The sequence below is a fragment of the Phoenix dactylifera genome, chromosome 1 (assembly GCF_051530095.1).
Source record: "Phoenix dactylifera cultivar Ajwa chromosome 1, Ajwa_hap1_PhDact_Kaust_v1.1, whole genome shotgun sequence".
NCBI lineage: Eukaryota > Viridiplantae > Streptophyta > Magnoliopsida > Arecales > Arecaceae > Phoenix > Phoenix dactylifera.
In genome coordinates, this window is record NC_143190.1 from 6,084,479 (window position 1) to 6,097,112 (window position 12,634).

General features: G+C 38.1%; 1 protein-coding gene across 1 annotated transcript; it reads left to right on the forward strand.

Moving 5' to 3' along the window:
- Positions 1–5,806: 5,806 nt before the first annotated feature.
- Positions 5,807–6,492, forward strand: LOC103698124 (peamaclein-like). The gene is made up of 2 exons (XM_088718994.1): positions 5,807–5,966; positions 6,065–6,492. Exons 1-2 carry the CDS (start codon positions 5,885–5,887, stop codon positions 6,256–6,258), a joined length of 276 nt encoding a protein of 91 aa, XP_088575120.1. The 5' UTR covers positions 5,807–5,884; the 3' UTR covers positions 6,259–6,492.
- The last annotated feature ends 6,142 nt before the right edge of the window (positions 6,493–12,634 follow it).

A 12,634-nucleotide genomic window follows, 5' to 3' on the forward strand; every position in this document is an offset into this window, starting at 1 on the left:
TGCTCAAACTCAAAGTAGCCTTAATATACAAGGGGGATTACTTGTAGGTAATTTTGCATATAATCATGAAAATCAAAGAAAAGCACTTGTAAAATGGATAGTTAAGGATGAATTACCTTTTAGTTTATGTGAATCTTTTAATTTTGAAGAATATGTTCAATTAAACCTACAACCTGCTTACAAAAGAACTAGTAGGCGTACATTTAGAAGAGTAGCTATGACCAATTTTTTAGCAATGAAACAAAATTTAATTGAAACACTTTCTACTTTAAATGTAAAAATTTCATTAACTTCTGATATTTGGTCAGCATCTGTAGGTAGTAATTGTTTTATTGCCATTACTGCTCATTATATTGATAATGATTGGCAATTAAATAAACGTATTCTTGCTTTTCGTGCTTTTGATTTTCCACATTCTGGGCAACAAATTTCAAATATAATTTATCAAACTGCATGTTCATATAATATTAATGAAAAAATTATGTCTATTACTTTTGATAATGCATCTAATAATAATTCTGCTGTTGTATTATTAAAAGACTCATTGCATCCCATATTAGATGGAAATTTACTGCATATTAGATGTGCATGTCATATCTTAAATCTTTCTGTTCAAGCTGGCATGGGCATGATTCAAGATGTGATTTCAAAAATTAGAAATGCAGTTTCTTTTATTCATGCTTCTAGATCAAGACTTCAAGAATTTAAGGAATTATGCATAAATCATGGTAAACGTTTTAAAAAATTTAAACTTGATGTAATTACTCGTTGGAACTCCACATATAGCATGATACATGATGCATACCCATATAAAAATTTATTAAGTGCATATATTAATGATCGTGGATTAGGATTTACATTGACTGAAACTGATTGGAATAAAGGAAAAATTTTGGAAGATTTTTTGCTTAGTTTTTATAATGCTACCAATGTTCTTTCTGGTATTTATTACCCTACTTCATGTTCATTTTTACAACAAGCATATATAATTAGTCAAAAATTTGCAGAACATAGATATGATGATGTTTTAATGCCTATTATTGAATTAATGGAATCTAAATGGAATGAGTATTGGGACAGGATATGTCCTATGCATAACTTAGCTGCTGTATTTGATCCTAGAGTTAAATTAAATGGCGTGCTAATTTTACTTGATGCATACTCTGAAAATATGAATCAAGATGCTGAATCTGCTAAAGATGAGGTAAGACAACTTCTTTATGATATTTATGCTATATATGATGAAAAAATTCGTGGATCTAGAACACAAATACAAACCTCTATTCCTCCTTTTAGTAGTTCTCGTTCGTCATCTATTTTTTCATTCATTGCACAGAGAAGACACACACATGCTTCAAGTTCCTCTTCATCTTCTTCATCTTTAAGTAGTGAACTAGAATTTTATTTACGAAATGATCTTCATTCTGCATATGATGAAAATCAAATAGAGAATCTAGATGTATTATCTTGGTGGAAGAGTGTTAGAAATCAATATCCTGTTATGTCTGCAATTGCACGCGATATTTTAGCTGTGCCGATGTCCACGGTAGCATCGGAATCCGCTTTTAGTGCAGGTCGGCGTGTTCTTGACGAAAAGAGAAGTAGGATGACGGGCGAAACGGTGGAGATGCTTCTCTGCTTCAAGGATTGGCTGGATGCTGAGGCAAGACTTCAAGATAAAGGTGGACATAATACAACATCCTCTGATGATGATGATACAAACACTACTGAAGACTGAAGACTGAAGACTGAAGACTGAAGAGTGAATACTGATTCACTGAATCACTGATGATTAGTAAGATTTCTTAATTTTTTATAATTGTACATTTTTATTGTATTCTGGAGGTCAGACCAAGGTCCAAACCTCGGCCCTTTCTTAGTTTTTTATTGTATTCTAGAGGTCAGACCAAGGTCCAAACCTCCCTTCATGTACCATTTTGATTTAAATTAATAAACTGGTAGGGGTCTATGCCAAACCCCCCACCATTAAGGTGGCTTTATATTCATAAATCAAGATTTCTTAGTGTTCAATATTTATTAATTTATTAAAAAAATTTATGAAGCATTAATTTTTATCGGGCCGAGCCGGGCCCAGGCCCGGACCGTGCCAGGCTCGCGTGCCAGCCCGGCCCAGGCCCTTATGGGCCGTGCCGTGCTGGCCCGCGGGCCGTGCCGTGCTTGGCCCGCGGGCCTAGACCGGGCCGTGCCGGCCCCGGCCCGAAGCGGGCCGTGCCTGGCACGGCCCGCTGGCCAGGACCCTCTAGCCCAGCACGGCCCGGCACTGTAGCTTGCGGGCCGTGCCAGGCACGGCCCGCTTCGTGCCGTGCCGTGGGCGGCCCGGCCCAGTGCCCATCTCTAGTCACAAGCGGACGTCGCATGTTTCGATTCACGCTTCTCGGCATGCTGCAAGGTCGACGTTCAAACACTCCACCGTTGGAGTTATGAGTTGCCGACAGCTACCAAAATCTTGTCTGCTTCGGAAGGAGAAACAAAAAAGATGACAGCTATCAAAGTCTCGCCTGGTAAAAATAACGAAAAAATAAAAAATAATTTTTATTTGGTTAAAATTTCCAAAATAAAAAATAGTATTTTTATAGAAATAAAATTTTTATATTTTATAAAAATATAGGCATAAAAAAGTTATTTTTTATTGATTAAAATCAGATTTTTTTTAAAATACTCTTAAATCGTTAAAAATTTATAAAAAACCTCTTTTTCTTTATTAATAGTATAATATATATTTTATGTAATTTTTTTCAAAAAATATAAGTGCTCAAACAAATATAAGTTATTTTAAAATATATCAACTTTTTTATGAACCAAATATACGAAAATTATTTTAATAAAAATAATATTATTAACAATTATTTTTTAAAAAATATTTTTTTTTCATCTAAACTGTCCTAAGAATGCAAATGGAATTATTGGCCGATGGTTTTCGAAAAGTTTAACACAATCGTCCAGATTTGCTTTTATCTCTTGGGAGCTTCCACCCCTGGCCACATTAAGGTGAACTTCGACGGAAGCCTGCCCTCTGGGGGCGAGAGTGCGGGAGTGGCATTTGTGATTAGAGACTATTGTTTCAGACTACTTGCTGCGGAAAGATGTCATTTCTTCGAGGATTCAATGTTTGGGACGAAGCTCAGGGCTGCATGGAAGGAGCTCGTATACGCGAGACATGTACTTGATGCCAGTTGCATCTAAGGCTGCAAATGGGTCGAGTCAACCCGAGATCCGACCCGGTCCGACCCGCGTAGATCCAATCCGATCCGAATTTTAGGACCTGCGGGTCCGGGTCGGGTTCTAAAATTGGATCCGAATTATTTTTTGGGTCGGATCTGGGTTTACCGAATGGGTCCGATTCGAAAAGAGAGAAAAGAAAAAAAAGCAAAAGAGAGTTTTTTTTTTATGTGGTTCGTGATACTATTGGTCCGTCACGATTCTCTCTCGATTTATTACACTTTTAACACCTCTGTGTCTCGTAGCTGGTTTTTTTTTTTTTTTTTCATCTGTTTTTTGGTTTTTGTTTTTTTTAACTTTTGCAGGGAGGAAGTGAGGGAACACGGAACTGAATCTGGGTCATGTGCCAGCTTTCTAGAATGGAATTGGATTTTGGAGGAAGGTCTGGGATTTTATTTGTCCTCGTGAGAGGGGATCTGGGAGACGCCAAGTTCCGTCCAAGCAGTCATGTAGACAAAAAATTGTGTGATATGAAATTTAGCTTGTAGGCCGACTTAGTTAGAAAGTCATGGGTCAGTTCTGACTGGAGGTCAATTGCAAGTCTTTCAAGTCATGGGTCACCCAGCACCTTACAATTATGATATGACCAAATTAGATTTGCCCAAACTCTTTTCCAAAAGCACAAAAAAAAATAGACCCGATTCGAATCTGAACCCATCCCGACTCGGACCTGAACCCAACTCGGACCCGACCCGATCCGATCTTCAACCGGGTCGGGCCTCGATTCAAAGTTATGATCCGAACAAAAAATCAGGTCGGATCGAGGTCACCCAGGACCCGATCCGATCCGACTTATTTGCACCCCTAGCTGCATCATACTGGAGGAAGACTCAATAGTGTTGATTGAGTGCTTACGGGAGGAGGGGCAGAGGAAGGTTGAGCACCTGCTCCTAGGAGATATATGACGCATGTTGCAGAAGAACCAAGCTATAGATTGGATCGCCTCATTTGTTGTTCATCGCACTGGAGATATTTTGTGGACCCAGCAGCCTTTTATTCCTTCTGATTTATGTAGTCTTCTTGATAGTGATGCAGTTGGCTATACTCATGCTAGAACCGTATGAGCAACCGATGTACCAAAAAAAAAAGGTTTAACACAGTCGGCTTTCTTTTTATGTAAAAAATAAGGCACACTTTTTTCTTTTTTTTGGCAAAGGGGGGGAGGGGGGTGAGGAGAATCTCATCGTGTAGCAATTCTCACTGGGCCTCCTTCTGCTGGAGAGTGTTCAGTGTAGGTAGAAGCTTTTTTACTCATATTCTTCCTATTTATAACCAAATAGTGATTCTACCGGGTAAATCAGGCAGAAAGTATTCGGTCTCCGTATTTAATCGATGTTCATGTATTTCGAACTTGAGATATTTTGATGGAATCAAAGCTCCGTTCTCTGCTACAATATCGGTGGCGACGAGGTGCACTTTTGAACCTTAATTTGTATCAGTTGATGGTCGATCACGTGCACCCCACAGGCATCATCCTATCCAGTGGAAAGGACAGCAGGAATACGCCGCCACGTGCATGCACAGCCTTTTTCTCCACCACGCACGAGTCGTGCTCTGGTGGAGGTCCCTCGGAGGAAGTGCCATCCAGATCCTTCCAGGCTTCTCCAGCGACGCCAGCTGGCTGTGGACTGTAATGCCACACTCGACTCCACCCGTAACCCCAACCCACCCTCTCTCTCTCTCTCTCTCTCTCTCTCTCTCTGAAGCTAAAGCGAACGGAAAGGCACTAGAACAGAGGGCGGTACATAGAGAAACGGAAGGGGAAGGGTGTCGTATCCACCGTTGGATCACCCACCGCACATTTGAGCCTCTCTCTCTCTCTCTCTCTCTCTCTCTCTCTGTGTGAAGCTAAAGCGAACGGAAAGGCACTAGAACAGAGGGCGGTACATAGAGAAACGGAAGGGGAAGGGTGTCGTATCCACCGTTGGATCACCCACCGCACATCTCTCAAAACGTGCACGCATCTCAAAAACAGTGACGATCCGACGATGGATTCGCGGGAAGGATGCAACCCATCCCACAGAGAAACGTTTGGGGGCGGATTACCATCGCGGTAATAAAAGCCAAGGCGGACGCTCTCGCAGAGCCATTGAATGGCAGCGGTTTAAAGGCCAAACGCGTGACCCCACACGGTGTCGCTCGGCGCGCAGCGCATTCCCCGTCCATACTCCATAATCCCATACCAAGACCTACCGCACCATGGTCCTATTTATACCATAAAAATATGGCTCCCACAATAATAAAAATATGGCTTCCATAGCAGACACTGCGATGGATAATAATGAAAATTAAATAATCATTTACGTGTTTGTCTGCAAGAGTAATTCGAAGCATCATTCAACAGGGGGGTAAAAAACAAAAAAAAGAGGAGTAGCTTATGTTTTTTATAATTTTCAAGGTCCGGGTACCATGGCCATATACGCGTGATGTTAAACCGATGCAACCACCGTAATAATTGAACCCCGGTTCGACACTTCCACCCGAACGTCTCTTTCATCTCGCTTCAGATGCCAGCCCACAGGTTATCGCTCTCCTACTCCAGTCTCTCGCCAAACCCCTCCTATAAATACCCACCCAAAACTCCCATTTCTCCTTGTCACCTCAAGTTCCTTCATACGCAGTCTTCACAACCTTAGCAAGCATCATGAAGCCCCTCTTCACCACCTTGGCCCTTTTACTGATCCTCTTGGCCTCTTCCTATCTTGAAGCCACCATAGCCGGCTCACGTAATAAACACACACTAATCTCAGATGTATTCCCTTTTTCTCTCTTAATTTTTTTCTTTAGTTGTACTGATGAGAGTGCTTTTTTTTCCTGGTGCTAGCCTTTTGCGATTCCAAGTGCAAGGTTAGGTGCTCCAAGGCGAGCTTTCAGGACCGCTGCCTCAAGTACTGTGGGGTGTGCTGCGAGGAGTGCCACTGCGTGCCTTCGGGGACTTATGGCAACAAGGATGAGTGCCCTTGTTATAGGGACAAGTACACTGGCTTTGGCAAGAGAAGGAGGCCAAAGTGCCCTTGAGCCTCGACCGAAGGCCTGAATATCCTTTATATATCTCCTAAATTTCGTCCACTCTCGGCAGTGGTCGCTAGTGGGTTATCAACTTATCATGTTATGGTGTGTGTCTGTAAAAGTTGATATGGAGTGGGATATATAAAGGAAGTGGACTTTTCAGTACCATCTATATTTCATAGTACAGATGTGAGAGTGGTGACGGGTGTTTGGAGAAAACCATATATACCTCTGTGTTTCTTATATTTGTTCTCTGTGATCGCATTGAAAGTTTTGTCATCTTTTTCCAACTTTAGATTTTGATGGGTTTCTATCATTTACAGCCGCAATGACCAAAACTACTCCTATCTATAGTGTGTCAATTTTGCTCTAAAACGGAGAAGTATCGCCAACAGTGCACATTCCAATTTTTTATTTCCTTCAGGAGTAATTAGCCTTTCTGTATTAAATGCCAATCCAAGTGCATGATGTTGAGTGCACGGACTGGTTCCGAGGATAACATAAATTTCTGCACATTAATTTCCTTTATATTGTATGCAAATTATGTGTCTAATTGAGCACTCGGCTTCTACTTGATGCTGATATCTAATTTATTCGTGTCACATTTACATGATCAAAATAGTTGTGCTTTTAGTGGGAGAAAGTTAGAGCATATTTAAATATACTGTTATTGAAGTAAATTATAATTATATAAGTAATATTTTGACTGTATTAACTAACAAATTTAAAACTAAAGCAGTGTTGTATCTTTAATCAAGTGATATATATGGAAGAATAAATGTTCCGGTCATGGACATTTTCTAATTTATGCAGGTGTCCGTAGGTCATAATATTGTGGTTGCTTGGTTCCACTTACTCCTATGATTGTTCCCTTTAAAACGCCAGCCTCGGATCCCTGTTGCTTTTGTGCTTTTAGGAATGTGAAATTGGTTTATTTGTTTGAAGATTCTCCTTTCAGCTACGTCCGCTGAAAATCCTATGATTGTTCGCTTTAAAACGCCAGCCTCGGATTCCGGTTGCTTTTGGTGCCTCGGCGACCAGTTGCTTTTGTGCTTTTAGGAATGTGAAATTGGTTTATTTGTTTTAAGATTCTCCTTTCAGCTATTCTGTCCAGCTACATCCGCTAAAAATTGGTTATATTTTTTCGTGACGGTTCTTTGCATTTCTTTTATTTTTCATCTTTTTTATTTTTAATTATATTTTTTTTAGTTTTGGGGGTTTTTTTTCAGTCTGTCAAGAGACCTCACTCTCCAGCTTTTTCTTGGAAGGATCTTTTCTTTTATTTCGGCTTTTTTACGTGGCAACAGCCTGTGTGGCACCAATCGTCTGTCACTTTTGCCAATATGGCACCCGTCGACCGTCGTCGTTTTTACTGGCACCCGTCGTCGTTTTTACTGTCGCCTCATCCTGAAAATAGTGGGAGTTGTAGAATGATAGATTATTTTTTTTGGTCAAAGTGAATGACAGATTATTCACGGTCCACAGCTTGTAAGGAAAAAAAAAAGCTATGCGGTGCCTTTACTTTTATCCAAGCTGTTAATTGTCTAATGTCATGCTGAAGTGGCACCTCATGAATGGTAATATGACTCACATAATTTACCAACAAACCAAATTTTTAACCGTCCAAAGCGTTTAAGTAAATTTTTATTATCTATGACTATGCAAAATAGATACATGCCTCATTAATCAAAACAACAAGACAAAAAGTTAATGCTTATTGACATATTGATCTAGACTGCTAAAGAATGTAAATTGCCACAGTTTTGTAAGGTGCATTGGTTTATTCATGTTTCCCTAGTGCATACATCCTAATTGGTCTCAGTGACTTGGATTCCTCTCTCATCAGGAATGGGTCAAGAGATGAATTTAAAGAGGGAGAGAATAATAATTTAATCAAATAATAATGTAATCATGGACACTATAAAAATTTAATCAAATAGAGTTACAGAATTTTTTGAGTAATTTTACAATGGGCTTTGGGCACCATACCTAGTGATTGTCTTTCTTTCTTTCTTTTTTTTCCAAAAAAAACAGAAAGAATGCCCATCGTACAGGTTCTAATACTTTGGACATGCACCACCCAAAACTCAAAACTAAAACATATGGTTGCTAAATCGAGGGGACTTCTCCCCTATGCAGTCTCAACTCCAGAAGCAACATTGTTATGTGAGACTAAAAGCCAATATATTATCTTGTTCAATTGATAATGTGGACGGGTTCTAGTGAAAAAATTCAACAAGTAGACTCACCTTTGGATTTTTTTTTTTAGAATGACTTTTGAACTACTCCATTTTCATTATTCAATCCACTCTTTTCTCTATTTGAATCAAAACCGATGCACCCATCTCACATGGAGATTAGATTTGAACTAAGCTCATCTTATTAGTATTATTTCTAAATTTAGTTAATATCGTTTCTAAGATTACTTTTTATAGAATACTGACTTATAATAAATAATAATATAATTAAATTTTGATTAAAAAAATTAACTATAATTAAATTATATGAGATTAAGAGATAAGTTTTAGTAACATGGAAATAAGCTAAATAGTTTAGAGAAATTGTTTACATTGGTGATTAGAAATCAAGTTAAATAATTTAGAGCAATTAATAGAACGTCCTAATTTGACAAGCAATGGTGTGTGGAGGTGATATAAGAATGGTGGTAACATGACATCTTGGATTTGCTTTGAACTAAAATAAGTTAGAAACCTAGAATAATTATATATGCTATCATAATCTCATATACTTAACCCAAGCTAATTTTGAAATGAGACTCTTCCATTTATACAAGTTATAAATATTTGTAAGCTTTTCTCCTTGTGGTTCCATTATAATCCCAATTTTATATTATAATTATAGTATATTATGATGCACTAAATAGTTAAGAAGAAAAGTGTCAAGAAAAAATCAACTCAACTAGTACCGCCCTACAAACTAATACACAAAATCTCTGGGGAAACATTGTCATTATTCTATGTTCATTAATAATTTGTTATAAATATGAAATTTTTTAGGATAATAGGATGAAGATGTTCATACCTTGAATTGGTTTCCTCCAATATTTTATCAACTTTAGATACATTTAACATTCTTAAACAGAAGAAATATGATAAGGAAGCAGGCTAAATACAAGACCGTAAACCTATAGCTTTTAATAAACAGTAATATTATGTTTTACAAAGATAATCGCATGAAATATAAACATATCATTTCTTTTACATGTCCTTTCTCCATTTATTCTTCTATTAACTTAAAAATAATTACAAAATTTGGTATGTTCGAGATCAGTTATAAATCATGACAAGTCATTCTTGTGGCATTTACTTTATCAAATGTAAATATTTGGTAGCTTCACTAAGGTGATAGTTATGATACCTAACTAATACAATGCAATTGGGTGACATGTAGGAAGTCAAGAACCAAAAATGATGTTGAGACAATTAATGTACTATTTTGTTGTTGAAATCACCTTGCTCAATTAATTACCTCGTATGTATGGTCAAGGAAATGGTGACATGTTCGTACGATATGTATCACAAGCCATGTCACATCTTTGGCCTAATCGAGCCAATTTTCCACCAAATGAAGATCAACTGATCTTAGACCTTGCTAACAAGGGAAGAAGAGCACATAACTAACTTGCTCTATTTGCCCTGTGGAAACCTAATATTGCAATTCACAGCATCTCGGTAATTTGCGTCCAAAATCCCAACTCTGCCCCTAATGGTTTCTCCCAAATCATGATCCACAGTTGTTTTGGAAAGGTTTTGCAAAAGATGCAAAGTGTTAATTGAAAAAGGACTTATAAGAATAGGGATATTATCAAGAACTTGCATTACAACTCCACCTTTTGTGTAAGGCAAGCAGAGAGTGGCATTGGAGAGTAGAGCCCTAGCAGAGTGATTAGAATTTAGAAAGCATAGCGTATCCCATTCCTCTGGGGCTAGGAGGGTATAAAGTAAGGTGGTAGTAAGGTCTAAAGATCATCTAGATTTGTTTGGGGATATACTGCTCAATAATCGAACAACATCTAGGGTGTATTTGGTTCGTATGGTTCGTAACAAGAATCGGAATTGGGATGGATTAAATCAAAATGGCTATATTTCCTTATGTGTTTGGTTCGTGAATGGATTTGGAATCAAAATTGGAATGGAATTTGAATATTAGAAGAGAATCCGGATTGGATTTTGGAGGATTGGGGTGTTTCATTTCCATTAGAATCGAAATGAGGATGAGACTCCCATCCAAACGGTTTGCATGGGGGTCACCTATTTCCATTTTTATTCCATAGGCCAACTCTCCTCAACCAAACATACCTCGAGTTGCTAAGCAAGGAGGCATGGGGTATAACTACTAGGATAGGTACATATATCAAACTTTTCAGAATATAATCCATCGACAGGTGAGTGGAAGTGAGAGGCAACAATTGATGAATATATTAAAAAAAATGCAGTGACAAATTAAGTATCCTTGCATCAGTCTCATTTTAATTATCAGCCAACTGATATAGAGGTTGTTCTGTATCAACTTCATATACCTAATGAAGATGGGTGGAGCTTCAGCTCTTCCTTTTCTGGAAAAAGAAAAATCCAACAACCAGTTAACAAGGAGCATAATCCACCATCAGAAATTTGACCTAATTAAGCTAGTTTTGCCAACAGATGAAGATCCAACTAACCTTAGACCTGGATAACAAAGGAAGAGCACTGTTAGATGCAGCACTCAAGAATCAAACCCAAAGCATATGGTTGCTAAGCAGATGGATATGGGAAGTGACTATTGCATCAGGCTTGAGTTCTTGACATGCTCTAATATTATTGAACTCATGTTTATATTCATTAGGTTCTACTTTTGATGCTATTGCTCTCAGGTTCGCATATGCAGTGAGAGGCTACAATTCCTTTATGAACATGTCAACAAATGCAATGGCAGGTTAATTGTCCTTGCACAAGTCTCTGTGTATTTCTCAGTCCTATGATATAGAGGCTATTCTGTAATTGACTTCATTTACATAATGAAAAAAGATGGGTAGGGCCTTGGCTCTTGCTTTTTCTCCCCCAAAAAAATGCATCAAATGGTTAACAATGGACATTCCACTGTCACAACTTTGGCCTAATTAAGCCAGTTTTGCCAACAGATGAAGTTCCAACTGACCATGGACCTGGCTAACAAGGGAAGAATGCTGCTAGCTTGCTACATTTTCCCCCTCATAAGAAGGGTGTAAACATAGTATTTGAAGCAATTCACAGCATCTTCGCGTTAAATCTATGTCCAAAATGCTGACACTGTCATTAGTAGTTCCTTCCAAACCATGATTTAAAGCTGCTTCAGAAAAGTTCTGCGAAAAGTTAAACATTTTCTGTGAGAGAAAGGACTATGAGGATAGGGGTCACAGTGAAGAACTTGCATTCACCACACCTTTGTGCATAGCCAGCCAATTTTTGGCATCACAACATAGAGCCCAGAAGATTGGTTAAATAACCAATTTTTTGTTGCTTACCATTAAAATTTTCTTTAGGGCTGTGAACTTGAACAAAGTATAACATGCCCCATTAAAAGTGGGGCTGAAAGGATCTAAAGATCATCTAGATATGTTTAGCGATGCATCGCTCAAAAATTGAATCCAAAATGTCTAGTTGCTAAGCAGAGGGGGTAATTACTAGGATGATCACATTTCTCTATCTGTTCTAGTACTATCGAACTCGAACTTAGTAGAATATAATACATTAGCCGGTTAATAAGGAATGGAGATCTTGGTTACTCTATTGTAATTTCTCCTTGTTATCACAACCATCAAGTCCTATTCGACCAGATAAGGAGATAATTGGGGTTGGGGAGTGAGCAACCTCTTCCTCTTACAGGAGAGCCCCTTAATTAAGCCTAATGGGGCATATATAGTCTCCATTTTCACTATCATGATTATAAAGGGGACCTCGTAGTCCATTTGGAAGGCCAACTCTTTTTTGTCTAAACAAAATTATTGAAGTCTGATTTTTGGGATTGTACGTCGGCTAAGAAAACATTTGACTTAATTAAACACTATTTTTATAGCAACTATCTGGTTTTAATAAATGTTTGTGTAGATTTTGACGTGAACAAATGATTGATATGCTTGCACATAGTAGCTTGTATATCAAAAGTTAATAAAAGATCATTAACCTCTTATTAGTTCTTCTCTATCTTTCATGAGATATAGATGGTCCATGGTAGCAAAATTTTCTTAACACTACAATGGCTCGGAACTTGGCCTGAAGTTAACTTGAATTTAACTGAAAGTTAAAACTTGCAGTGTCTTCCCTCTTGTTATGAACTGTCGGCGTCTATGGAGATTCAAATGTTCACAATCTTATTGCACCATCTTGAATTAAGATCAATGTAATAT

Bases quoted from the DNA above. Each gene is read 5' to 3' on its own strand.
- LOC103698124 (XM_088718994.1), top strand. From the start codon at position 5,885: ATGAAGCCCCTCTTCACCACCTTGGCCCTTTTACTGATCCTCTTGGCC. The intron at 5,967-6,064 runs GTAATAAACACA...TCCTGGTGCTAG, and splicing joins AGCCACCATAGCCGGCTCAC to CCTTTTGCGATTCCAAGTGC.